Here is a 13262-nt window from a genome sequence, read left to right as displayed (position 1 = left end):
TATTCCAGAATTGGAAAATTAGGAAAGCTACTAAAATAAGTCATCATATTAATACATCTAAAAAGAAAGACCATATGATTATCACCATAGATGCTAAAAAAAGTAATGTAAAATACATTATTTATTTATTTTTATTTAAAAAGCTAGATAACAGAAGTATTATAAGATAAATACATACATTACCCTTAAAAAAAAAAAGGATAATTTTTAATGGGGAAACACTATCCAACATTTTATTAAAATTTATTGCTTTCTAGTATGTTCCAGACATTGGTGGGGTATAAACAAAAATCCTATACTCAAGAACCTTATGTTCTGGTGAGATGAACAATAAAATTAATGAGTAAAATGGTATGTCATACAGTGTTAAGTGATAAGAAGAAAAATTAAGGCAAGAAAAGCAGAATATGAAATGTTGGGGCAGGGGTGGGGAAGGATTCAGATTTATATAGGGTTGCCAGGAAAGGCTTGACTGAAGTCACTTTGAGTCAAGATTTGAAGTAAGGCAGTAGGCCATGTGAAGAAAGAACAAGTCCAAAGGCCCTGAGGTGGCAGCTTGCCTGTGTTTGAGGAGTGGGAGGAGGTATATGGATTGAAGATGTTAAAGAGTGGAAGGAGTTGAATGGTCAATGAGGTGAGAGAAAGAACACAAGTTTCAATTTTCAGACAATAACGGGCAACAAATGACATGGGAAGCCACTGGAGAGTTTTCAGCAGAGACTAATGTTTGTTTTAATGGGCTCTCTCTGGCTGCTATGCTGGGAAGAGAATATAGAGGCAAGGGCAGAAGCAAGAAGCCCAAGTTGGGATGCCACCCCAAGAAATTGGGTAAGAGAAAACAGTGGCTTGGATGGCTAGTGAAAGTCAGGGTTATGAGAAGTGGTAAAACTCTGGACTGATTTTTAGAGAAACACGAAAAGGATTTGCTAAAGGATCTGATAAGAGGTGTAAGGGAAAAATAGGAAAACAAAATTGCAATTATCTGAGAGGAAGACCCCAAAAGGAACTGGTGTGGTGGCAAATGTAAAATTTAAAAGGAATGCTAAAAAGGTAGTTGGCTAGGTATTGTCTGGAGTTCAAAGGAGATGGCCAGGCTGCAGGTACAAATTTGGGAGTCATGAGTATTTAACAATAATTAAATCCATGAGAATGATGAATCATTTAGGGAACAAGTGTAGATAGAAGAGAGAAGTCCAAGAACTGAGTTCTGGGGTAACCAAAATTTAGCAGTCAGGAAAATAAAGAGGAACCAGCAAAAAGACTGAAAAAGAACAATCAGAGAGGTAGGAAGAAACTTAGGAGAGTGTAGTATTATAAAAGTCACATGAAGGCCAACATAAGAACCAAGAAATATCTAGAGGTTTTCATAATGTGGAGATCAATTTTCAGAAGAGCACTTTTAGTGGAGTGGTGGTGAAACCCCAAATGGGTTCAAGAGAAACTGGAGATAGTGTAAATAATTGTCTCAAAGAGTTTTGCTATAAAGGAAAAAAATGAGAGAGTAGCTGGGGGTGGGAGATGAGTAAGAGGTTTCATTTTTGTTTTTTTAAAAGATGGGAGATAGGACATGGCGTTTTTGCATCCTGATGGGAATAACCTAGAAGGGAGGGTAAATTAATAATGCAAGAGGAAAAGGCATTCTGCACTAATGTCAAGCCAACAGCAACACACAACCCAAGTGTCCAACCCAGAGCCTAGTTAATAGAAGTCCATTCTAGATCTATCTTAAGCAGCACTAAAAAAGAATGAGGAAGCATTCCTTGTAATCGTATGGCGAGATCTTCAAGATATGTCACATTAAAAAAAGTAAGCCATAGAATTAGGGACAGTAGGGGCGCCTGGGTGGCGCAGTCGTTAAGCGGCTGCCTTCGGCTCAGGGCGTGATCCCGGCGTTATGGGATCGAGCCCCACATCAGGCTCCTCCGCTGGGAGCCTGCTTCTCCCTCTCCCCACTCCCCCTGCTTGTGTTCCCTCTCTCGCTGGCTGTCTCTCTGTCAAATAAATAAATAAAATCTTAAAAAAAAAAAAAAAGAATTAGGGACAGTATATTACCTTTTGTGTAAGAAAGAAAATTAAGAAAATATTTATGTTTTTGTTTTAATATAAAGAAACAAAGCAGTTACCCATATGAGGTGTGGGGAGAAGAAAGGAGAAAGAACAAAGTAGCTGAAATCAGAACAGAAACAAATACAAGTTCTCCTTCAATATTTTGTTATATTGTTCTGATATTAGAATGTCTACATTCCCCCACATCCTCTCCCCCAACTAAAAGGAAAAGGAACTGCAAAACTCAAAACTTGATATGCAAAAGTTAGTCTGTTAAATATTAAGTCCAAGAAAGCAGACACCAGGGTTGTATGCTGTCCCTTCACCCTCCAGCTTCTGCATTTACTCTCTTTTTCTTCTGCTAAATCCAGATGCTGATCTCAGCTCTCTTTGAGTTCTCCAAAGAGAAATACACAAAAAGCATCTGGGAACAATGCTGACTTTACTAAAGATTTTTTTAAAGAACCAGTGGAAGGAAGGAGCTTTATATCACATAATTCACAACAAACAGTTGGGCAAAGTTTTTAGGACTAACTGTTCTCCAAAGTTCCCCCAGGTCTTGCTAATTAATTAATTAGTTTCCTTCTCTTACTCTCCAAGTCAATTTCTGTACTAACTCTACACTCCCCACAGCTATGTCTGATTCTAGTCTCAGTAATTTATTCAAGGTGATTTGATTCCACCCTGCAAGCTGATCACAAAACAGAGCTCCCTCCCTTGATTTTTCCTACCCACCACCCCACCCAGTGAATGGCATCTCTTTTCCTTAGAGGGTACTAAATGTATAAGGCACATCTCTGCTCACTGGTTGTACTAGGTATCAAATTTATAATAACGCTAGAAGCTACACATCCTGTGAACATTATTCTACAGGGACATTTATGCAAATCCTTTCTTTATCCAAATGTGGATTAAATTAGGTGATAAAGTATGTACTCTTTGGCTAGCTTTTATAAAACTTCTGACAAAGGAACTAAACCTTGATCACATAGGTTGAAAGAGTTCTTATCTTTTTACTACAAAGACTATGTATTTATGAGCCCTAAAAATTACTTTTAAAAGTTTTTAAAAGGAGAGATTTGCAGAAAATTTAGAAAACACAGGAAGATATACACAGAATAATAAAAAAGTAATGACAGCTAACATTTATTGCATTCTTCCTATTGCCAGGACACATTTAACGCTTGCCACATGTAATGATTAATTGCATGCCACATTTAACGATTACAGTAATTCTTTTTGGATATACTACCATTATCTACACCATGCAGAAGAAGGCACTAAAGTTGAAAGAGTTAAAGGCCAAGGTCACAGGACCAGGAAGTAACAGAGCTGGGATCTAAATATAGGCAATTCCATTTAAAAGCTGCCCTCTAAAGCACTTCTCCAGAATCCATCAAGAAATTTACATAAAATTAGGACTTCACTAACCTTTCTTCAGTTTATTATGCATATTTTGCCTTCTCATTTGTTATTAACTCCTAGCATTTATTTTCCCTATTTAGATAACTGAGTTAATTTCACTAATATTTGGCCCTTTTCCCTTCCTGATTTTTCTAGTGATTTGATTTTCCTCGTGATAGATCATAAGAGCTATTTAACTATTAATCTTAATGCTTTATCTGCTATTTGTTTAATTTTCCCAGTCTGCCACCGGCCTTTAATTTTTATGATTTTTAGCCTTCTAAAAAATTTTTTTTCTTGAGAAAATCCATCAATAGCTTCCTTTATGGCTTCTATCTTTCTATCTTTGTTTCTAGGTATAGAAAGGTCTCTCTTATCTAACATGGATTTATTTGTAATTTCTTCTTACCTTATATATCCCCTTTTTAATTTAAATCCAACTAAAATTTATTTTAGAGAATGGACTATGGCAGGATCTTCCTCTATTTTTTTCCCCAAATAGTTTTTCAATTGTGCCCACCCTTTTTTTAATAATACAAATTCTTTCCTGATTTGAAGTACTACCTTTTTATGAATGTCTTCCATGTTCTTTAGTGGTTGGGGGCCATTATGTTCCACTGAACTGTCTATTCCTGTGTTCTAACCAAAATCCTATTTTTATACAAAAATTTCAGTAACCAATTATACCAAAGGATAATGTGCTATTAGCCAGTTAAAATTAATATTATCATCATTTCTTTGCACAAAGCTTAAAATATGAATCTCTAACCTTGATGCCACTGAATTGCAATTATCCTTAGTAATGATTAAAAAATTACACTACTTACACATAAACTCTACTTACCTCAGAAAGAGTGCTCATTTCAATTGCAGTTATCAAATTATTGTTCACGAGTGCTTCTATTTCTATAAGCTTCTTATTCTGTATGTGTAAAATAAAGACCTCTTACATCAATGAAGATCCAGGGTTTATTATATCATACATTTATGGATATCACCAGCTGAGAAGACTTAGAAAATAAATGAGATCATATCAAGCTAAAAAGGTGCTACATTTTATAGTTCAAATAACCACCCCCCCCACATACACCTTGATTGCTTTTGAGCTCTCAATTATAAATTTTCCTAGAAACATTTCTCTATCTTCTCATAATAGTAATACATCCCATGGCAAGTGAACATAGTTTGTCAGGCAATTTAACACTCATGAATAGATCAATTTTTCCATTATAAATTAATTTCTGCTCATTTGAGTTAGATCTATAGTTGCAGGCTAGCTGACTATTGGCTCTTCCTGACCTGTCTGTGGACAGAGTTGAAAGTTGGAAGGGAAAGCAACGACTACAATCTTCATTCTATTTGGCATGTAGCCAGGGGAATGCTGGGGCTAAAAGAGAATACAAACACTCTGGGAACTACCCTACTTTCATTGGAAGAATTATGTCCATCTTCTTAAAATGTATTAATGCAACAAGCTTTGCTAATAATAAGCAACCAAATGTTGATCAAGGTATTATACCAGCTTGCAGACCCCGAAGTGTACATTTAGAACGTAGACTTAAGACACCTATTTAATTATCCATTAACAGTTTGTTCATTAACATGACATACTCTTTCAGTGATTTTTCACAATGATTGGAGATTTGAAAAACATTTTTAGAGCTTCTATAATAATATAACTAATAATTATTCTATAATTTAGAATTCAAACACAATAAAGTTTCCATACCAAATTATTTAGTTTTAGGCGAAGAAATGTGTTCTCAAAATTCAGCTTCTCCACTTCTTTTTGCAATAGCGTCTTTTCAGTTGTAATTCTTCGAGAATTTTCTTTCTCTCTACTAAGAGCCTGAGCTAATGCCCTGTTGTTGTGCTTTAAAGAAATTTTGAAAATAGAAGAATTGTCTGTAAAAAAATTTTAGAAGTTAATATTGAACTTACATCTTCATAAGTTTTCATATCCTTAATGAAACTATTTTAGGCAAAAGATGTTGTAAGTTTTAACTAAAGGTTGGAAAACAACAGAATGACAGTATAGATGTAGTTTTGAAAAAAATATATCCAGAGTTTGGATCTGCAGAAATAAAAGCTAGACAGAAGATGAAGAATAAAAGAGCTGTGAGGAATGCAGACTATTGTGAATACAGAGTTAATAAGGATAAAAGATGTCTAGGATAGACACAGTATCCTAGATAATTAGACCAGTCACAAAAACTCGATCTTGATACCTGTTGCCCTACATGCCTTCCTACTTCAACTAGGAGGTAGAATGGAGAAGCTGATTCCAAAGCTCTAACTGGAGATATCCCATAGGTACTAGGGTAGGCAATCTGTCAAAATTTTAAAGCCAGTTTCTGTGACTCCAGAAAATTGAAAATTAAAATTAACAAATCAGTTAATGCTCCCAAATTCCATTTTTCAAAATCGTGAGTGAAAGGGAGCATACTTACTGTAAGCTTGGACAGATCATCTAAACGCTGTGGGATCTTCTACTCCACCCTAAATAACCAACTCTTAATTCAAGGCATTTACTGCAATCTAAACTTGACCCCTTCTCTTTACAAGCACTATGTAAATATAACTTAAATCAGAGATGTTTCTGTGTTTTTAGCAGAGAAATTTAATTGTGAATTCCTTGGTAAAGCTCACCTTAAATATAGTGTGTTTCCTTAATACACAGAAAGTATACTTATATTTTCATAATTTTTATTTAAATGCCACTATTCAATAACATAGCCCACTGAATAGAAATATAGTATCTATAAAATACGTTTATAAAAGTAATATTTTTTTTAAATATTCAGGGAATGTTTGGGCATTTAAAAAACAGGGTCCAAAAAAGTACCTTATCTTTGGCATAGAGAAAGTAGTTTCAGACAGCCACCTTTGACACAGTAAATGAAAACAGATTAGAACTGGTTTTGCATTCCAGAGCTAAAGGATAATAATATTTTCCCGTTGCACTCCTCAAACACAGTATGTTCCTTCGTAACAGGTGTACAATCGTCCTGCCAAACAGAGCAGGAAACAGCCACTGTACGAGGGGTTCTAATATACCACATGACCCTAGACACCTGGGTAGGAGCAACACTAAGATTTAAAGATACTCAGAAAGTTTAGCTATTTCACAGGGCATGCACATTTACTCTTCACAGGGGCTATATCAGCAGAAAACTCTCCTACCCCTGCTAAGATGGATACAAACCACTGAGATAATTTTCAGAAATGATGAGAATTTATCTTGGTAGTTTTTCCCACTTTTTTTCCCCCTTATAAAATCTTAGCTCCAGAATCCATGCGACCCTATCTCCAAAATGCTCAGTAAGCTTTAGCTATAGAAAATCACCCACTACAACACTCTTATCTGGGCCAACCACATCTAGATCACCCATCATCGTATTGCCACAGCATGCTAGAACAATCTGTCACTTTTTTTAAGCTCTTTTCTGGAAATGTCACATTGGTATTTTCTTTGCTGTGTAGGAGGTGGCTGCCTTACGCTACCCCAGCCTTACTCCTGAAAATTCTGCTGCCACCACTGAGGGTAAATCATCATAACCACTCAAGTAATAGGAGTTGCAGGATACAGGAAGGATTGAATGGACAAAATGTATCCGTTAACAATAGTCATTTTAGTCATTTCTATACTTGATAAAATAAAGTACCAAATGCTATATCAATTCTCCAAGGGAAAGTAAGAATGTGAGCATACTTTAAAACTAATGGCACTTACTTAGTATTTTTGTTTTGATTTTTGAAGCAAGAGAAACATTCAGCTTTCCAGTCCTTGGAATTCTTTTGTCTTTCACATGTCTCTTAATTCCTGAAGTAAAAAGTGAGCCAGTGTCCACCACTGTGTGCTCCATCACTGAAGTAAAAACAAAAAAGAAAGAAATCAGAGTACTGATTAAAAAAAGAAAAAAGGATAATTCATAAATACATTAGGTGATATAATTTGTTTGTATATAAGTATTTGCAAAACCCTTTGTATAAATCTGAAAGTACACGTATAGTCAAAAGTGGTTTAAAGTAGTATCCAAAAAAGGTATATGACTTTTTTATTCAAACCTGTCTTACTATATCTATGCCTCAGGAGCTAGGTTAGGCACTGGGAACAGAACACATAGTCATGGAATGCAGAGTCTACAGTGGGTACAGATCCTATTTTGATACAATGTAAGAAGTGTAACCTTAGAGAATGCACAGAACAGATAAACCTAATTTTATGGGGTCGGGGGCTAGCTGATTTGGAGGAGTAAGCATGAAATCTTGGAAGTATCTATTTGTCCATTAGAGTTAGGGTCTATTAGACTCTAGTCTAATAGTGGAAAGAAGAAGATAATCACATTATACTGTAACAAGTATAACTGATATAATACACAATGCATAAAAGTAATTAACTCTGCCTGGGTAGAGGAAAAGGACCAGAAAAGGTTTTACTGAGAAGGCACAGTTGATGCTGAGCTACGTACTTAGACAAGACCAAGCCCCCAAAACTCCCATTCCCTCCCCAAGCCTCCTTGCCTCCAGCTTCAGAGATCTAGAAGAAACGCTGTTACCTATGCCTGCCTACCTCCTAATACTCAGCCTCTCCCCACTACCTGCCATAAGTCCACAGGACTAATTTCACCATCCTCTTTATATCAATAACAGAATCTCTAGGCTCCCAGGGTGACCTCATCTCCCTCATCCTAATCCTCCTCCAGCTCTGGAATAGTAAAAAATGGTCTCCCAAAGATATCAGGTCCCAATCCCTCTCATTCTAAACCTTATGTGGAAAAGGGGTCTTTATAGATGTGATTAAGTTGAGGATCTTGTGATGGGGAGACTTTCCTGGATTATATCTAGTTAGGCCCCCAAATCCCTCATTAGTGTCCGTATACTAAGTAGTACTACTTGAATAACTAAACAGGGCATATCAAACTTAACCTGCCCAAACCTGTTTCACTCAGAGCCTTCTCTATTTCAGTTAATGTCAACTCCATCCTAGCTGCTCTGGCCAAAAATCTCTCATGTCGCAGTCAACCTTCACAGTACATTAGAAGCTGACCTCTTCTCAGTACCTCCACTACTATCAGCCTAGACCAAGGCGCTGACATGTCTCACTTGAATTCTTGTAATAGCCTCTTATCCTACGTCCACTGCTGCCCTCATTACAATGTATTTATTAGTCTATACAATCTAAAACTCTCCATTGGTTCCCATTTCTCTCAGAATAAAAGCTGAAGTTCTTCAATGGTCGAGAACTCCCTCCACCATCAGCTCTTCTTCCCATTTCTCCAATTTGAACTCTTCCTTCTGTCCCCTAGCCCATTCCTTCCAGGCCACACTGGCCAGCAAGCTCTAACTGCTTGACAAATGGCAGCCATTCTTCAGCCCCATGTCCTTTGTACTGGTCATTCTCTCTACTGAGAAAGCTCTTCCTCCAGATACAGAAATGGCTCATTCACTCTCCTCCAAGTCTTCGCTCAAATGTCACCTTCTCAGTGAGGCCTTTCAAAACTGTAACTCCTTTCCTCAGCATGTCTGATTACTCTTACCCTTATTTGTTCCATAGCATTTAAATCACTATCTAATATACTACAGAATTTACTTATTTCCTATCAACTAGAATTTAAGTTCCAGAAAGCTATGGATTTTTCTGTTTTATTCACTGACATATTCCCAGCTCACAGACCAGTGCCTGACAAATAATAGGAACACAATAAATATTTATTGAATGAATAACTAAGTCTTAAAAACAAAGAACTTGTCAGGTATCAAGATTAGAAAGGGTATTCCAGGAAGTAGGAATGGCATGTGTAAATGCATGAAAATGGAGCATTTAAGAAGATACCAGTGATCTCTTGATGCTAGAATGTTATTACCCTTTCTCTGTTTCTCTCTCTCTTTTTTAAAGATTTTATTTATTTGAGAGAGGGTAAGCGAGAGAGAGAGAGCACAAGGGTGGGGGGAGGAAAAGCAGGCTCCCCATCAAGCAGGGAGCCCGATGCAGGACTTGATCCCAGGACCCAGGGATCATGACCTATATCTCTGTTTCTCTTAACAGCAAACTCCTTTTTTTTTTTTTTAAACAGCAAACTCCTTTAAAGAATTCTCCATACTTGTTGTCTCCAATTCATCCCCTCCCATTCCTTCTTGATCTACTCTAATCAAGTTGTTGCTCTCACCACTACCAGATGGAAATCAATCACTAAAGTCACTAAATCACAATGTTGCTAAATCAGATATAGTAGTCAAGATCCAGTTCTCAACTGATCTATGATTTTAATCATAGTATTTGACATCAGGTCATTCTCTCTGAAATACTTTTAGTGGGTTTCCAAAACACCACATTCTCCTGGATTTTTTCTGCCTCACTGACCACTTCTACTAAGTCTCTTCTGCTGATTATTCTTTATCTCTTTATCTCTTATCTCTTACCATTGGAGTGCACCAGATCTCAATCCTTGGGTCTCATGTATTTTCTATGTACATATACTCCCGTGAGGGTATCTTCTAGTGCTCTGGCTTTTAAACCTAATGCCAGTGACTTATCCCAAATAATTCCAGACTTATTTATCCAACTGCCTACTCCTCATCTCTAACTTGGATGTCTAATATGTACCTCAAACTTAACATGTCCTAAACGCACCCCACCCAAACCTGCTCCACTCTGTCCTCTCCATCTAACAGCAACTGCATCCTTCTACTTGCTCAGCTCAGAAACATCTTTCTGTTACATCCCACATCCACTCTACGATTAGTCATGCTGGCCTGGCTTTTACAACATGTCCACATGGGCCACTGACCACTGTCACTCTGATCCAAGTTGCCATTCTCTCCCATGTACATTATTGCTATAACTACCTAAAAGTTGTCCCTGTTTCCACCTTCTTCGCTACTATCAATTCTCAACCTAGTAACCAAAATGATCCCTTTAAAACTTAAGTAAATTCATGTCACTCCTCTCTTAAAAACTCTCCAGTGGCTTTCCATCTCACTGGAGTAGAGTCATAATCCTTGCAATGGCCTATAAGGTACCACACAGTTTGGCACTTCTCCCCTTCCCCAATTCCTCATCCAGTACTTCTCTGACCTCTTCACCACTCTTCCTGTGCTCATTAAGCTCCAGCCACACTAGCTATCTTAGCATATGCCCACTGCAGAACCTTTATATTTTTTTTTCCTTTGTATCAACTCTTCTCCAGGTAATCACAGGGTTTACTCACTGTCTTCAAGTCTTTACTCAGGTATCACTTTCTTAGCCTTTCCAGACCAAACTATTTAAAATTGCAAACCTGACCCCATTTCACTTATTATATTTTTTGCCATTGATTTACCAGTGTCTAATATAAGATCACATAATTTCCTTATTTAATTGTCTGTTTTCTCCTACTAAAACGTGTTTCACGAAGGCATAGATTTTTGTCAAGTTTGTTTGCTGCTGTACCCTTAGCCAAGAGTGCCCGGCACATAGTAGCTACTGGATAAACATTTGTTGAAGAAAACTATGGACAAATGAAAGAAGTCTCAAATACTAAAAACTGACCAATACTGGAATGAGTCTTCTTTGCAAATGTTGAGTAGATGTTGGGAGATGTCAAGCAAATAACGAGAAGATGGTTTTAAAGGAATTTTCTGCAATGGGGAGGAAGTTTAACTAGGAACCTTACAACACTAAGGCTCAATGTTTCTTCTAAAAGTTTTGCCAAAAAGAAAAAAAAAGTAAAATCAAAGATCACCTTCTATTCCATAGACAGAACATAGGCACATAAAGAAATGCCAGACAAATGGTTGCATCTCACATCTCTGAAGGGATACTAACATAGAAATCTTGTCCATCTCCCAAAAAAAATCCAGTCAGAAAGATCAAATCTGATTTTGCTAATTAGGAAACCACTGCTGAATTGTCCTCCCCAATAAGTTGGTTCTTACTTCCCTAACTTAATAAATGGCACTAATAATCACCCAAATGCTCAAGCCAGAAATCAGTCTTCCTTTTAACACTGCCCTGTCACCCTCCACATTAACAACCTCACAAAGTAACACTTTAGGAACCTAAGCCAGGCCACTGGAGTACCATTCACGGGTGACTTGCGATATAGAGAATGAGGTATTATAAACAGCGGTTGGGATTGTTAGGAATCCCAGTATCAACACTTCATAGCTATGTTATTTTAACATCTCTAAATCTCAGCTTTTAGACTTATAAAGTTCGAGAAAGTAGGGGCATCTCATTGTAGGGACTAACTGAACCAATGTATGTACAGTGCCTAGTACAAGACTTGGCACATAGTAAGCACTCACTAATAAGAGTTATTTATTATTTATTCTGTAACTTTTGTCTGGCCATCGTCCCAGCTAACTCTAAATCAGAAACACTAAGTTCCAAAAACCGGTTCTCCTGAATTGGATCCGTCATCTAGAAAAATCATCGTCCCTATTCCCTACCGAAACCCTACCTGCACATCAAGACCCAGTTCAAGTTCTAAGTTTTTCCCAGTCTTCTATACCCCTTCGCCTTCAGCCAGCCTTCCTTCTAAACGACACCTCCAAAGGAGAGGGCTCCTTCAAGAACGTGGGTAAGCAGTCTCTAACGTTCGTCCAGCAGATATTTATTAAGGGCTCACAATGAGGTAGAAAATGTTCTTAAAAATCAGGGAGTAGCGCAGTCACAAAAACAGTAATCTCTTCTTTCCAAGAGCTGATCTAACTGGTCGCTCGCCCCCCCCGCCCCCCCCCAGCCGGGCGCAAAATCGAAAGCACGAGAGGCAACCAGTTAAATCCAAACCACAGGCTCCCCCAAGGAGCCCCTCGGAGCTGGTGCAAGGGTCTCAGTACGAGATACCCGAGGGCGGAGGGTGGGAGGGACCTCGAGCCGCCGCGGGCTCGCTGGAGAGAAGTCTCTGGAGGGTAGCTCCAGGAGATTCGGCCGGGAAAGGCACGGATCTCCTCAGACAGCGGGCGGCCACTCCACTTACCGCTCTTTCAGCGTGGGGGAGACGACCACCCAGCTTCTGGAGCTCGACGCCGGAGGCTAGGGCTTGGGTTTAAACTCCGCAGCCGTTGGCGGTTGACACATCAGCCAATCAGATCCCGAGGAGGCCGCGCAAAGGAGAGCGGTTACCAGGAAGTGGGAGGTGGAAGGGGCGGGACCTCGAGCTGAGGGACAGAGTGGGCGTGGCCAGGCAAGCCTGGGGCAATTCGGGGAAAGAAAAATTGGCTGCCCGGGCCTGGAGCAGGTGGCGTTGTACTGCTTTCTGAAGCCTTAACCCAAAAGGAAACATTCCTTTAACAAAAATACCTTTATTAGATTTCTAAACGGCTGGACAGCCATCTTTGCATTATGATGCCAAGATCTTTATTTAGTTTTCACTTAAAAGCACACCCCATTTTTCTTTCAACTTGCTCAAGGAAGGGGCAATGAAATTTCTTTGAAAACCCTGGATCTCATTTAGGTCTTATACAAATGGTTTGGTTCAGCTAAATGTACAAGAATATTTTCCGTTATACACAACTACATTAAAAAATATATTATTCTCTTTATGTTCCAAGTCAATTAGCTTAGTTTTCCTCTTACAAGTGACTTTCATAATCTATGGAAAAACTTGGAAAAACTATACTGAGAATAGAATTTCCTCTTTGTATGACATTAGACTGAAAAAACAAACTGAAAATAGCTTATTACATCTAGATTTTAATAATTGCTTATATAGCGATGCAGTCAACTTCATACTCATGTCAATGTTTTGTTCATTTGGGGACATTTGAGAATCACAAATTTCCATTTTACTTGAGAGAATCCAGAAAAATTATGTAATGTATGATTC

The 13262-nt window shown here is 38.1% G+C and overlaps 1 protein-coding gene across 3 annotated transcripts in view; it reads right to left on the bottom strand.

The window, feature by feature from the left end:
- SGO2 (shugoshin 2) overlaps positions 1-13262 on the bottom strand; it is a 62718-nt gene that overhangs the window by 29970 nt on the left and 19486 nt on the right. The window contains exons 1-4 of one of the 3 annotated variants that reach the window (XM_011220510.3): positions 12414-12547; positions 7184-7318; positions 5180-5355; positions 4295-4372 (exon numbers count right to left, since the gene is read on the bottom strand). In XM_011220510.3, coding sequence (XP_011218812.2) covers positions 4295-4372; positions 5180-5355; positions 7184-7316 — 387 coding nt within the window. In that variant the 5' untranslated portion in view covers positions 7317-7318; positions 12414-12547. Of the gene's footprint in view, positions 1-4294; positions 4373-5179; positions 5356-7183; positions 7320-12413; positions 12548-13262 lie in introns of those variants that run through there. The other 2 variants (XM_034654923.1, XM_034654924.1) reach the window with 2 other exon arrangements.

The sequence above is a fragment of the Ailuropoda melanoleuca genome, chromosome 2 (assembly GCF_002007445.2).
Source record: "Ailuropoda melanoleuca isolate Jingjing chromosome 2, ASM200744v2, whole genome shotgun sequence".
In the NCBI taxonomy this organism is placed as follows: Eukaryota; Metazoa; Chordata; class Mammalia; order Carnivora; family Ursidae; genus Ailuropoda; species Ailuropoda melanoleuca.
The sequence above is the reverse complement of the archived record's forward strand: the minus strand, read 5'-3'. Positions and strand labels throughout refer to the sequence as shown.